This window comes from Chenopodium album, chromosome 3 (assembly GCF_948465745.1).
Source record: "Chenopodium album chromosome 3, dcCheAlbu1.1, whole genome shotgun sequence".
Taxonomy (NCBI): Eukaryota; Viridiplantae; Streptophyta; class Magnoliopsida; order Caryophyllales; family Amaranthaceae; genus Chenopodium; species Chenopodium album.
This window is the reverse complement of record NC_137836.1, coordinates 47,259,903-47,275,640: the sequence shown is the minus strand read 5'-3', so window position 1 is coordinate 47,275,640 and position 15,738 is coordinate 47,259,903. Positions and strand designations below refer to the sequence as shown.

General features: G+C 41.4%; 2 protein-coding genes across 2 annotated transcripts; both read right to left on the bottom strand.

The window, feature by feature from the left end:
* Nucleotides 1-12,577: 12,577 nt before the first annotated feature.
* LOC145625082 (uncharacterized) lies at nt 12,578-13,477 on the bottom strand. The gene is made up of 2 exons (XM_081678165.1): nt 13,269-13,477; nt 12,578-13,148 (listed from the first exon to the last, which is right to left on the bottom strand). The coding sequence occupies exons 1-2, from the start codon at nt 13,475-13,477 to the stop codon at nt 12,578-12,580; spliced, it is 780 nt and encodes a 259-aa protein (XP_081534291.1).
* Nucleotides 13,478-14,469: 992 nt separating this feature from the next.
* On the bottom strand, nt 14,470-15,714 carry LOC145625081 (uncharacterized). Its single transcript, XM_081678164.1, has one exon. The coding sequence runs from the start codon at nt 15,712-15,714 to the stop codon at nt 14,470-14,472; it is 1,245 nt and encodes a 414-aa protein (XP_081534290.1).
* Between the last annotated feature and the right edge of the window lie 24 nt (nt 15,715-15,738).

The window sequence follows — 15,738 nt, the reverse complement described above, 5'->3', positions numbered from 1 at the left end:
CATGTCTCAGCTTGATCCAAGCAAGAAACCAGGAGGCGGCGCCTCTGCTTACCGCCAAATAATGAAACACAAGAACCAAGTCTTTAAGAGAGAACAAATTGAGCATGTAAGTTTTTCTTCATCCGTCCTCTAGTCGTTGGTTTTTTTTTTTTAAACTTCTTATTTCGAAGTAATATTTTTTTTTTCAGGAAGGATCGGTGAAGCCACCTGTGCTTCCAACACTTGGGACCAGGCCACCAAAACAGACGGCGGATGAGGGCCCGACTCCTACTAAAAGGAGAAAAACAATTGCTCACAAACCGTCGGCCAGCCAATCTGAGTCCCACCCCTCCACAGGCGGCAAGTTACCTGTTGTGATGGCTGCCCTAAAAGAGGCGGAGGAGTCCAAGGCAAGGGCCGAAACCCCAACTGGGGCCACTGACTCTCCAGGCAGCCATGTAAGCAGGCGAAGGGACAAGAATGCTCAGGATCTAGTCGTCATCCCAGGTACCTCCGCCTTTAATCCCCGACCCTACCCTTGTAGGGTTAAGTCTTACAGTCATTCGTCAACTCAGTCTGAGACCAGTCGGTCCTTTGGCCGGATCTATGCCAACCTTTCACCAAGTATTGATTGTGTAGATGCTCCCCAGGCGCCGGATGTGAAACAGATTGCCAAGGACATGCTTGCCGCCGTCTCTTCTGAACAACACGACTCTATTCAAGGAGTCGGCTCCCTCAACTTTGATGCTATCCTTGCCAATTTGGCTGAGGTAGCTTTTTAAGTTATTTCTGACTTTTTCCTTTTTCGACTGCATGCTAACCATTCTCTTTCTGTCGGATGCAGGCCATGCTGCGAGTCAGTGGTCTTAAAAAGCCATTCGCCGACAAGCAGAAAGAGGTAAGAGCCACCAACTTAAGGGTCGCTTCCAATCTGGACAAAGCCATGTTTGATGTAAATAAGACTGAGTTGTTGACTCAAGATATCCTATACTCACAGGCGACTGCCAATTTGCAAGTGAAGAAAGATTTGGAGGCGGCCCAGAAGAGGGTGACTAAGCTTAAGGCGGAGCTGAAAAAGGCTAAAGAGAAGGTTGAAGAGCTTCAAGATGTTGGCAAAGAGACGGATAGTCTCAAACGCCAGAATGAAAAACTTCGCAACAAGCTTGCCAACCAAGAAAAGCATCTCGCCTCCAAATGGTCCGCCAGGGTAGAAGAAGAGAAAAAGCTGCTCATTGAGGAGAATGAGGCCGACTGCGTCACTCGAATGAAGATGGCGTGGAAGGATCTGTTTCCCAATGACAACTACTCCATTTGGGAGTATCGTTATGAGCAAGCTACAAATGAGCTGGATGCTGAGGCGAAGCCGGGAGCTGATGGCGGCGAGGGGGTCCAGCATGAGGATGAGGTTAAGGAGGCTGAAGGAGATCATCCGACCAATGAAAAAGTGGCGGATGAAAATGAAGTCGAGTCCTCTCCTAAAGGTGTTTAATTTAAGCGTTGTTTCTGCGGCCGGATGGCCATTTCAAATACATTTCCGGCCTGCGTGCCGTGTATCTCTTGTTTCTTTACCGACTGAGGAGTCGGGTTAACCAACAATTTCTCTCTTTTCACCGGCTGTATAGCTGGTTAACAATGCAAAATTTTAATTTTGCTGGCTAAGGGGTTAGCTTTTATAATAAATCATCCGGCCAATAGGTCGGTTTTTAATGTTTGTGTTTGGTTTCTAACACTTGTGTTTTAGTTTTTGTATGTTTTAATTTGAATAGGATCCAAATGGTATACGGATTTAAATTGGTATACCGGATGGTTTTGCCCCTGGACGGCTGTGCGCTTGGGTCTTTAAGTTTGGTTGATTGGCTTGAAAATGTGTGATGCCGGATGGGGGTATGACTGATTTTCGAGTCAATCAATCACTAAGGTGATTGCCCCAATCCAAGCGTGCAGTCGGCCACTCGAGCATCCGGACTTCATTACAGGTGGTCACTAGACCTTTCTGCATGAGTTAAATGTTGAGGTGGCAGCGGTTGTCCACCTGCTATTCTTTTATCACATAAGCAGGTGGTTCCATGAGCCTTGTGTAATCACTTCACCTTGAGTGAGTTTCACCCTACTTAGGCTAATTTTCAAATTAGCCGACTATGTAGGTGGCCATAATCTAATTATACTCAATGTCCGTACGTCCCTAATGGGAGGGCTTGTATAATCTCGTGAGGTAATCTAAGCTAGAACTCCAGTCGGCAGCCGACTGATGTGTCTAACATCCAGCCACCGCATTCTTGTTCATTCTTTAGATTACCATGGTCAGGTAGCTATGAGTTGACAAAATAGGTCGTTCGATTGTCGCCGCTGCCTGTATGTTGTAGAGAAAACGATAGAATGCCCTCTTCGGAGATAACACCCGGAGGGGCGTCGCCGGACGCCATATTTCACATTGGAGCAGGCGAATTTATAAAATGGGTAACCATCCGGCCATTGGCCTCGTGTCTAATTTTTCGGAAGATGGTTGTATAGCCACTAAACCTTTAAATGTTAGCTTATTATCCGACCATTGGCCTCACATTCGATAATTCTGAAAATTTTTAGTTAAATAAAAAGGGGTCCATCTATAAAAACAGGCGGCTCACAAAGTAAGCTGTATGTGTGCATAGGAACAAACAAAATAATTTGAAAACAAGAAGTAGCTTTTCATTGATAGGCTTTCTATTTACAAATATTTACAACACTTAGAAGTAGTACTTTTTAATATTGTCTACATTCCAAGTTCTGGGTAGCCGCCTGCCGTCTGGGGTCTCCAGGCGGTAGGTGTCATTTCTTACTTCTTCATAGATCCGGTAAGGGCCTTCCCAATTAGGGGTCAGCTTTCCCAGCTCATTCGCCCTACCGGATGCCTCCATTTTGCGTAGCACAAAGTCCCCAACTTTCAAAGGGCGCTTGTGCACTTTCTTGTTGTAGGCACGAGTCATTCTTAGACGGTAAATCTCATGACGCAGGGTGGCATTGCTCCTACGTTCTGGGAGTGAGTCCAATGCTAGGCGCATGACCTCCTAGTTTGCCTCTTCATCATAAAGCATGACTTGGAGAGTCGGCTCGTAATGCTCGATGGGCAAGACGGCTTCAGCACCGTATACCATGAGAAATGGGGTTTCGCCTGTTGCCCCCTTGGAAGTGGTCCGGGTGGCCCATAGGACATGAATCAATTCTTCAGCCCATAATCCTCTGGCTCTTTCAATTTTCTTTTTAATGTCGTCTGAGATGAGTTTGTTGAAGGCTTCCACCTGGCCGTTTGCTTGGGGTCGGCCGACTGAGGCAAAATAACTTGAGATCCCTTGATCTCCCAACCAAGTCTTAAGTTGAGGCGTCTCAAATTGAGGTCCATTATCAAGTACCATAGACATAGGTACCCCAAACCGGGTGATAATGTTCTTCTAGATGAAGGAGATGACATCTTTTGTTTTGATGCCTTTGACCGCCTCTGCTTCCACCCACTTGGTGAAATAATCCACAGCCACCAAGATATAGCGCTTTTGGCCTGGTGCAGGCGTATACGGACCTAGAATGTCCATGCCCCACTTAGCAAACGGGACTGGGCTGTGGATTTTCGTCAGGTCAGTGGCCGGACGATGGATTAGCTTGCCAAATCTCTGACACTTGTCACATTTTTTTACCATTTCCATTGCGTCCGACTCCAAGGTAGGCCAGAAATAATGCCGCCTTGCCTTGACAGCTAGGGATCTGCCTCCTGAATGAGAAGCGCAGTATCCCGCATGCAGATCTTCGAGAACCTCCTTCCCTTTTTTCGGGATAATACACTTCAATAAGGGCTTCAAAAATCCCGCCTTGAAGAGTTCTCCTTCTCTGATCTCGAAGTTTGCCGCACGCTTTTTCATTACGGCCGCCTCCTGAGGTGAATCAGGGAGTGAGCCGTCCGTTAAGTAAGCCCGGATGGGATCCATCCAAGTAGAGCTTCGGTCCAGAACACCAATGGGCTCATCATCAGTTATGCTTTGTTTTTCCATAATTTCCCAGAAGACGGACCGAGGTGCATCACAAGAGGCAGAAGATGCCAACTTTGACAGAGCATCCGCCTGGTTATTTTTGGACCGGGGCACTTGAGTTAAATGGAACTCCTCAAGTGTCCCTGCTTCAACCTTGACAGCCTCCAGATACTTGATCATAGTTGGATGGGTGGCTTCAAACTCACCATGGTATTGGCAAACGACCAACTGAGAGTCTGTGCAGGCATCAATTTTAGTTGCCCCTGCCGCCTTACACATGCGGATACCAGCGAGCAGGGCTTCATATCCCGCCTCATTGTTTGAGGCCTGAAACTTGAACCGTAGTGCATACTCATATTTTCCCCTTCCGAGAATTCACCGATTATGCCTGCACCACAGCCATTCATAGTATAGCTTCCGTCTACATGCAGTCTCCAAACCTGATCATGGTTATCCGGAGCAGCCGGCCTTGTCATTTCGACAACGAAGTCGGCGAATGTCTGACCCTTCACTGCCCTTCTTGGTTCATAGGAGATTTCAAGGCTTTTTATTTTAATAGCCCATTTAAGCATTCTACCGGATGAGTTCAGGGTTGTCATTGGCCTCTTAAGAGGTTGGTCAGTATAGACCACCACCGGATGAGCCAAGAAGTATGGTTTCAACTTCTTGACAGCCATGTAAAAAGCAAGGCCAAATTTTTCAACCATGGGGTACCGGAGCTCAGCATTTCGCAACACATGATGAAATAGACCGGGAGCTGGATGTTATCCCTTTCAGCAAGGAGGACGACACTGAGGGCATGATCTGAGACAGCTAAATACGTGAAGAGCGTCTCCTTAGGCAAAGGACTAACAAGCCTTGGCAAGGAGTGTAAATGTTCTTTCAATTTCTGAAAGGCCGCCTCAGCATCACTTCCCCATTCAAACCGAGTCTTTTTCCTGATTGCTTGGAAGAAGTATAAGCATTTATCACCTGACCGACTGAGAAATCTTCCCAATGCCGCCAAGCAACCAGTGAGCTTCTGAACTTCCTTGATAGTGCGGAGTGACTTCATGTCAATGACCGCCTGTATTTTTTCGGGGTTAGCCTCTATCCCCCTTTGATCAATCAGGAATCCGATAAACTTCCCAGACTCAACACCAAAAACACATTATTTGGGATTTAACATCACTTTGTGCCGCCTAAGTGTGGTGAATGTTTCTCGGAGATCAGCAAGGTGATCCACCTGGAGTTTGGATTTGACTATCATATCATCAATGTACGCCTCTACATTCCTTCCAATCTGATTAATAAAAACTGTATTGATCATTCATTGGAAAGTAGCAGGCGTATTTTTCAACCCAAACGGCATCACAATATAGCAGAATAACCCCTGATCAGTGACGAAGGTCGTCTTCTCTTGATCTTTTTCTAGAGGGGTATCTGATGGAAGCCAGAATAGGTATCCATAAAGCTCATCATGGCATGATCGGCTGTAGAGTCAACAAGGTTGTCAATCTTTGGAAGCGGATAACTGTTTTTCGGGCATGCCTTGTTGAGATCTGTGTAATCAACACACATACGCCAGGTTCTATTCGGCTTCTTTACAAGCACGACGTTCGCCACCCATTCAGGGAAGTTACATGGACGAATGAACCTAGCGTCCAACAACTTTTTAACTTTGGCAGCTGCCCCCTGACTTCTTTCATCACCGTGATTTCTCTTCTTTTGCCGGAGCGGCTTCTTTTTTGGATCCACAACGAGTTTATGGACAGCGAGATCCGGGCTGATGCCTGGCATCTCTTCCACTTCAATGGCAAAAATGTCTTTGAATTCTTTCAGCAGGTGGTGCAAGCTTGCACCTAACCTTTCAAGAGCAGTCGTCCCCACCTTAACAGTTCGCTCTGGACAACTGTCATCCAGAGGAATATCAATGTGCTCTCCAGCCGGCTAGGGACGTAGATCATCCAACCATTCCTCGGTCAGTGATTGCTATTTCTTCTCCGTCTTCACCCCAACGAGATTTTGTATTTTTCTTTTCTTTGCAGCTGCCGGAGGGGGTGAATCTGGATCCTTGACGTCGTCAAGGTCTATTGACTCCTTCAGCTGACCGGCTGCTGAAGCAGTCGGCTTGACATCCGAGAGATAGCACTCCCTGGCTGTCTTTTGGTCCCCACTTATGGAGCCAACAGTGCCATCATCCTTCTCATACTTCAGAAGCATGAGGGCTGGGATGATGACGGCCTTGCACTCATTAAGAGTGGGTCGGCCAAGAATGATGTTGTAGGCGGTTAACTCTATAACCACCAAAAAACGAACGACCATATGTCGCCCTTGTCCCTTTTCTCCCAGCCGGATGGGTATATCGATCTGTTCGAGTGGGTGCATAACTCCCCCCTCTAAAGCCAATTAACGGATGGGAGATGTCGCGCAAACCATCCGCTTGTAATTAAGCCGAGATAGACACTTGTAGCTTATAAGATCAGAGGAGCTACCCGTGTCAATGAGGATCCAACGTCCGCTTAAGACTATAGCAGTCGTTGTTGTCATGGCCCACCTCCTGATGGAAGTGACAAAATTTATTTTTATTCCGCGACTGGACGAAACTTTTCATAGGATTCGGCTTCTTGATGGTTAGCCGATCCTTCACCTCTGAATAGATAGTGTAACAGTCTTTATTGAATTTATACCGCAAAATATACGGTTTGAACTCTTTGTTTTTCTTTTTGGACGGCTGATCAGCTTCCTCAACCGCCCAAACTTTTCTCTTTTTGCTCTCTTCAGCTTTCTGAGCCGGCTGAGCAGACCGACTCTCTTTTTGTTTGTCGAACTTCTTAGAGTCCAACTGATGGTTGGACGAGCAGAGGTCATTAGCCTGAATGAAGCTTTCCGCCTCTATCAACGCCTCTTGAAGGGTAAAAACCCTCTTTCGGACAAGGTCGAACTTAAAGGTTGACCCATCTTTCATACCCTTAAAGAAGTCTGTATATGCTACCTCATCAAACAACCCCTGGATTTGAATTCTTCTTCTTCTTCTTCTCCTTCTTCTCCTTCTTCTCCTTCTTCTCCTTCTTCTTCTTCTTCTTCTTCTTCTTCTTCTTCTTATTATTATTATTATTATTATTATTATTATTATTATTATTATTATTATTATTACTACTACTACTACTAATACTACTACTACTGTTGTTATAATTATTGTTGTTGTTATCGTAGTTGTTGCTGTTGATGTTTGCTATTATTATTACTACTAACTACAACAAATACTTACACAAATTACTACTACTACTACTATTCGCACATATAAGTACTACTTACTTGCTTACGTATAGTACTACTACTTCCTATTATTATTATTCTTATTATTATTATGGATTATTAAAGATAGTTTCATAAATACAAGTGTTGATTTTATAAAAAGGTTATGATAATAAATTGTTCATGCACAACTAGTCAAAGTCGATAGTCTAAGTCCTTGTGTCTATGGGTTGAAAAGTATTTTATTAGGATTATTGGTTTGTTATAGGAGGAATTTTGGGTTCGAAATTAGGAGCTCCATAATTGTGTTCAAAGATCAAGGTACGTACACGTGGCCAGATCTTTTAAAGTGACTTTTATATGCAACGTGATTTACATGTTAAATGATTTTGACCCATGTTTAAATGTTTGTGAAATATATTTTGGTGAAACATGTTTTAAGTGTTTGATCTCAAATGTTTAAATATTTCATACGGTTGATTATAAACTTGTACTGATATTCAAGATGTTTTAAAAAAATTATCCCGAGTATGGGATATTGGAAGGTTTATTTAACAGGATTTACCCCTTGGATATTTGGATTTTTAACTCCCGCTATGCAGAGTAAGTTGAAGACTATGGACTTTGTATGACCTAGTCTTTCCCCTTGATAGCACTATGTAAACACTATGTGAAAAAACGCATTTGGCACCGGTTCAAACCCGGCCTAAGGCACCGGTTTGAACCCGTGCCTATGTGGGGGGTGCCAAATACCCCCCTATTTGGCACCGGTTCAAAACCGGTGCCATAAACAGGTTTTGGCACCGGTTAACCGGTGCCAAAATTACTAAAAAAAAATATTTATCCTCCTTTTGGCACCGGTTAACCGGTGCCAAAAATGTCCTTTTTTTTTTTTTTTTTTTGGTTTTATTTTCACTTACCAATAAAATCAACTGAAAAAAAAAAAATAACAATTCACAACAAAAATCGAATTGGTTTCAATATATATAATCCAAATTTTACAATACATAATGAAATCCAAAATTTACAATATATAATGAAATCCAAAATTACAATATAGATCAATTACAACTAACATTATAAATAAATAAAAAAAGTTACATTATAAATCATAAAAAAAATTACAACATGAACATATCAATATTCTTGCATAATCTGTACACACTAATTAAAACAGAAAAACAAATCAATTGGTAAAAATAAGCTTAAGAATATATAAAAATTATCAAAAAATTGAAAAATTATCAAAAACGAAAAAAAAAACCAAAATTATCAAAATATAAAATATAAAACAGAAATTGAAATCGAAATATAAAAAATTATCAAAAACGAAAAAAAAAAAACCAAAATTATCAAAATATAAAATATAAAACAGAAATTGAAATCGAAATATAAAAAATTATCAAAAACTAAAAAAAAACATGCAAAATTGAAATCGAAAAAAGAAACCAAAAATTCGAAAAAAAAAATCAAAATCGGAAAAAAAAAAAACAAATACGAAAAAAAAATAGGAAAAAATACCAAAATCCAAAGTAAAAGGCAAATTAAAATCGAAACCCTGAAAATGAAATCCAAAATAAATCCAAAATCGAAAACCAAAATCAAAATCAAAAACCAAAAAAAAACCAAAATTGAATCCGAAAAAAGAAACCAAAAATTCGAAAAAAACAAAATCAAAATCGGAAAAAAAAAAAAAAAAAAAAAACAAATACGAAAAACAAATAGGAAAAAAAACCAAAATCCAAAATAAAAGGCAAATTAAAATCGAAACCCTAAAAACGAAATCCAAAATAAAAACCACTATCGAAAACCAAAATCAAAAACCAAAATTGGTGAATCGAAAACAAAACCAAAATTGGTGAATCGAAAACAAAAACAATTAAAATCGAAAAAAAAAAAGCCAGAACTTGAAAAAAAAATCCCAGAAATTGTTGTTGATGTTGATGCCGGTGGTGGTGCTCGAACTTTGTGGTGGTGGCGGCGGCTGTTGTTGCGCTAATGAGAGGAGATCGAGCTTTGTGGTGGTCCTCGAGCTTTGGTTGCTGCATATATATGAGAGGAGATCGAAGGGAGTTGAAAGACTAAAGAAGAACGAATAGAGAGAGAGAGGAGATCGAAGGAGATGAAAGAAGAAAGAAGAACGAAGAGAGAGAGAGGAGAGAGAAGGAGGAGAGAGAAGGAGAGGAGATGAAATGGGGGAATGGAGGCGGAGAGAAGGAGGAGAGATAAGGAGATCGAAGCTTATAATTAGGGTCTTAGGGTTTTAATGTTCCGGTTTTTCCTAAAAACCTTGGACCGGTTCAGTGGCACCGGTTCAAACCGGTGCCCTTTGTATTTTTGGCACCGGTTTGATCTGAACCGGTGCCATTACTCTTGGTCTAAAATCCCACCCATTTTTAGGGCGGTTTTTGGCACCGGTTTGGTCTGAACCGGTGCCATTTGGGGGTTGCCTTTTTGTATTTTTCTACTAGTGAAAGGAGTTACTAGCTTGGGGGGTGTGCACACTGAGATGAGAAAATGATTTATGAAAACATGGATTGATCCATCCTATTCGGAATTATCTTTGGAAAGCTGGTTATTTCGGAAATCGGTTCTTTGACAAGTTTTTATACATGAATTTCTATTTAGGAATGGTTTGGATAAATTCTGATTTATTAAAGTTAAATCTCTTCGAAAGCATGTTTAATTAATTAAATTGATTTTACATGTCTAGCATTTGTATGTACTTATCATTTTGGCTAATACGTATTTGTTTTGTTTTGGCTTGGCCCTACTTATCATTTTGATAAGTAGATAGGTGATGACGATCGGACAACGTGAACTATATGCTGCATTGGGAATGATGGGCGGTGATCACCTAGTTTAATTTAGTAAACATAGTATCAGTAGTTACTTTTGTAGTCACTTTGAAAGTGTATCAAACTATTATTATTACTATTAATAATAATGAAAGACAAGTACTATTTTCCGCTGCAAAACTCTGTTAAGCCTTGCGTAATCACGTGGCGGTAATACTCCCAAGTTACTCCCTAAAGTTGGATTATTATTGTTAATATTAGAGAGTAATTTGGGGGTGTTACATTGCTGTTGTGACAACCTTCCACAATCTATGGAACACCATCTTGATGTTTTGGTGTTCACTCGTCTCTGAACAATAGAGCTTTTTTTGGATATGTCCACGCGTCTCTGAATAAAGAGTTTCTTTTTCTTGAATCATAGTGACAACCTTCCCAATCATAGCAATAGTTTCCGAAGACCGCCTCATCACAAACCGCCCTTCTCAAATCTCGGTGACAACCTCCACAATCTTAGCGAATGTCGTCGAAGACCGCCCATCTCGTGCTATCTTCTCAAATCTTGGTGACAACCTCCACAATCTTAGCGAATGTCGTCGAAGACTGCCCATCTCGTGCTATCTTCTCAAATCTCGGTGAAAACCTCCACAATCTTAGCGAATGTCGTCGAAGACCGCCTCATCACGAACTGCTCTTCTTGCATTTTGGTGACAACCTCCACAATCTTAGCGAATGCCATCAAAGACCGCCCATCTCGTGCCATCTTCTCAAATCTTGGTGACAACCTCCACAATCTTAACGAATGTCGTCGAAGACCGCCCATTTCGTGCTATCTTCTCAAATCTTGGTGACAACCTCCACAATCTTAGCGAATGCTGTCGAAGACCGCCTATCTCGTGCTATCTTCTCAGATCTTGGTGACAACCTCCACAATCTTAGTGAACGTTGTCGAAAATAACTTTACTTGAAGTCATCCTCAGTTGTTGCGATAATATTCCGAAGAAAACTACCGAAGACCAACGCTTGTCGATCTTTAAAGTTCGCTTGAAATTTGCTTTAGCCGGTGCGTCGGCGCTTCTTCTGCTTGTAAACCAGTATGTCGGCGCTTTGAATTGTGAACCTGTATGTCGGTGCCTCTGCTATTTATGAACCAGTATGTCGGTGTTTTGAATTGTATGAACCATTATGTTGGTGCCTTTGCTGAGCCAATGCTTAGGCGCTTTAAGCTAAGTGAGACAATCTTTCGTCAAGTCGATCACTTATTGCGATTGTAATCAAGCCGACTACTTAATCATGTCAAATTGCTTATAAGGACTAACTAGCGTACCAAGGAACCCGAAATTGCTGTTCCGAGAGGCTTCGAGCTCTATCGCTGCTGAAATATCTCTGGCGCCGCGATTTTTCTATGTCGCCAGACGCTGGGATCTAGCGTCAGGCGCTGAAATCTATTGCCAGACGCTGGATGTTGTCGTCTGGCGCTGGAGTCAGGTCTTCCCTATTTTTCTTTTTCTGCCGCTGTTGGTCGGTTTCGCTCCGAACTTTGAGCTTGGTTGTTTCCTTTCAACCAAATCCGCTCAAGTCTTTTGTAAATTAAAGCTCTTCATCTCTAATTTACCGATCAATGTAACTCCTCTTATCTTAGAGAAATCACCTGTGTCATATTCGCAGTTTTTTTGAAAAAAATCCGGGAATGTCCTCGCTTGCTGGGATGCACCTGCATTTATATCTTTGACCATAGGACTTTGCTTATCTTTCTTTAGGGTTGACCTAAGACTTAGTGTTGACTCAACTCATTGACTTGACATGACTCAAGGTATAAACTTGACTCGCTATGATTGACTCGAGGTCGACTCGACTCGATGTGACTTACGACATGACACATGTGTACATGAATTGGGTGTGCATTGTAATGTGATCGTGCGACTCCAAAATGCAAAAAAGCAAAAAATTTCCGTCATTTTTGTAAAGGGTACCGACTTTCTCCCGAAAAAGAAAGACACGAAAAAGAATCGAACTGAAGTTTTTTTTTTTGGAAGGTAAGAAAAGTATATTGATCAAAAAAACTGTACAAAATGAAAGTACAATCCTGACAAGCAGGAACCCAAAGCTACACAAGCCTAAGAAAAACATAGGCAAACAACCACCTTGGTTTTAAGTTCAGCCTTACCACCTTCTAGGAAGGGTGTAAGACAGGAACAAAAAACCAAAACCAGGTCAAGGAGATCCCTGGTATAGGAAGGGCTCAGGGAAAACCAGACCTGCAGAACAAGAAAACCTACACCCAACACCCCATACAACCAAACTAAATATCAAAAACAGCACAAGTTAAATGCAAGACTTGAGGTGCTGTAACCATTTATAGTCTTCAATCTACCAGGTGTGATTAATCATCTACTGACTTCTAGTCACCACTTCTCTCTTTACACCTTTAGAAATCAAATCAGGCCTGAGAATAGCCTTATACCAGAGAGCATGATTCCTAGCCGTCCAGATATTGTAGACAACTGCAGATAAGAAGGCCAAACTCACTTTCTGCTGAATACAGTTTTTACCTCTTTGTTTCCAATTCTTTCAATTATTAAGAGAATACAGAAGGGAACTAGGAAGTCCAAGCCAGTGAGCAACATCATCAATAACTTTTACACTATAGCCGCAAACAAAGAACAGATGACTACTGGTCTCAGCATCCTCACCACACAGAAGACAGTCACTAGAATCACAGACCCCAAATTGAACCAGTTTATCTCTAGTTCTGAGTCTATCCAAAGCTGAGAGCCAATTAATAAAGGTATTCTTGGGAATATTGAAGTGATTCCAGACCCAGTCATACCAACTAACTTTTTCCATGGTACCCTGAAGCCACTTGTAACTATTTTTTATTCTGTACTTTTTACTTAACCAATTCTCAGTCTCAAATCCCTCTCTTAGCTCATCTTTAGTCTTGCATAACAATTTCCAGGCCCAACCAGCATCTTTCTTTGGTTTATAATCCCACCAATCCTCATCTTTGATATAGACAGCATGAACCCATCTGACCCATAAAGAGTCAGATTTCTTTGCAATTTTCCAGACATAGCTTCCCAGAGCAACTTTGTTCCAGTTTCTACATTGCCTAATACCTAAACCACCAAACTTCTTGGGTCTGCACACCCAATCTCAGGCAATTGGGGGAGACTTAGACAGCACAGCATTACCACTCCAAAGAAAAGCTCTACATAGCTGAGTGATTCTATCCACCACTTTCTTAGGTAACAGAACACACTGAGCCCAATATGTATGCAAACTCATGAGAACAGAATTAATAAGGGTAACTCTAGCAGTATAGGACAAGTTTCTGCTACTCCAGCATAGCAATCTCATCAACATTTTATCAATCAGGCTATCATAATAACTTACTTTCAGGTATTTGGCATTTAGAGGGATACCAAGATACCTAAAAGGCATGTCACCAAGGACAAACCCAGAATTCATCAAAATACTATCCTGAACCTGTTGTTGAACATTCCCAAAATAAATTGCAGTTTTATCAAGGTTTGCTTAAAGCCCTGATCTTGCCTCAAAGGTTTTCAAAGCTCTAATAAGGAGAGTAACAAACTCGGTGTTACCATAAGAGAAGAGCATCAGATCATCAGCAAAAATCTAATGATTAAGAGCCAAATAAGCACATCTCTGGTGAAATTTGAATTCTTTCTTCTTACCAATTTTCCTGAGAATCCTTGTTAGGTACTCCATGACAATGACAAACAGGAGAGGGGACATAGGATCACCCTGCCTCACACCCTTTCTCCCTTTGAAAAAGCCATAAGAACCACCAATGAGCAACAAAGAGAAAGAAGGAGTGGTCACACACTGCATGATCCAAGAGATGAACTTGGTGGGAAAGTTAAGAGCACTCAGCATCTCATGAATGAATTTCCAATTAACAGAATCATAAGCTTTCCTCAGATCAACTTTTATAGTACATCTGGGAGGCTTTCTCTTATTACTATAAGCTTTAAGCATATCCTGACAAATCAGAATATTATCCAAGATAGATCTCCCAGACACAAAGGCACCTTGACAGCCATCAATCAGCTCAGGTAACACTTCCTTCAATCTATCACAAATCATTTTAGAGATGATCTTGTAAACCACATTGCAGCAAGCAATTGTTCTAAATTGGGTGACCCTATTAGCATGCTCAACTTTAGGGATCAAAGTAATGGTGGTAGCATTAATTTGCTTAAGGAGCTTACCTGAACTAAAGAAGTCCAGGACAGCTTTAGTGATATCAGGACCAACAATGCTCCAGGTAGCCTTGAAGAATTTGCTGGAAAACCCATCAGGTCCAGGAGCTTTGTCATCTTCAATACTCCATAAAGCTCTCTTAACATCTTGCTCACAAAACTCCCTGCAAATATTGCTGCCCTGGTCTTCAGAAAGCACTTTACCTTCAGAAATCACTCCATGATGGATGTTACCAATCATTTGAGTCTCAGTACCCAGAAGACCTTGATAATACGAAGAAAAGCATCACACACCTGCCCTGGATCTGAAATAACCACCCCCTCATCAGTTACAATAGAATAAATGTTATTCTGAAGTCTTCTCTTCCTGATCATAGCATGAAAGAAAGTTGTGTTCATATCACCATCCTTGAGCCAATGAACTTTAGCCTTTTGTTTTAAGAAGTTAAATCTATCAGAGTGAGTTTTAGCAAACTGTATCCTAGCCAATCTTTCTTGACTGATTAATTCTTCATTACCAGGATCACTTTGCAGCTTAATTTGGATGTCTTCAAGGTGTTTCTCAGCAATTGCATCATCAACCTCCACACAAGAGAATCTACCCATCTTAGATTCTTTCAAAAACTGCTTCACCTCATTCAACTTCCTCACACACTGGAACATAGGAGTACCAGAGACCATTTTACACCAAACATCCTTAACCCTAGGTAAAAAGTCTGGAGAGTCCACCCATATATTCACAAACCTAAAAGGTTTCTTATTATGATTACCAGAATCAAACAGATTAATCACACAAGGGCTATGATCCATTAACCCCTCAGGGAAAAAAGTAGCTTGCATATCAGCAAATTTCAACATCCACTCATTATTAACAATAACCCTGTCAATCTTTGAGCAAACTCTATCCTTGCCTTCCTGCTTATTATTCCTAGTGTAAAACATTCCTCCTGTAGCCCAATCAGTGAGACCAGCACTCCTTAGACAAGATCTAAAAGGCTCAACCTCAGCAAAGGACACAGTGCTCCCTATTCTGTCCTTAAGATTCAGAACACTGTTAAAGTCACCTTGCAAAATCCAAGGGCCTGTAATCTTATTACTGAGCTCAATAATCTGCTCCCAAAGCTGCACCCTGGCTCCAGCAGTATTCAAACCATATACCATAGTACAATCAAAGCTCAAACCAGTAGCTTTGTGAGCTACATAAACATGAATTAATTGAACTTCACATCTTACCACAGTCACATCAAAAAACTGAGATAACCAAACCACCCAAATTCTACCCCCTTTATGATAGAGATAGTTAGCACATACAGACCAGTCACTTCCAAGTCTATTAAACACATCACCAAACTTCCCAACCTTCACCTTTGTTTCAAGAAGTCCAAATAAACCCACTCCATGGTGTCTAATAAACCATAGGACATCACAGAGCTTGCTAGCTTTATTTAGACCTCTTATATTCCAAAATCCAAGCTTATCCATGGTAAGAGTGAGAACATTCTCCCT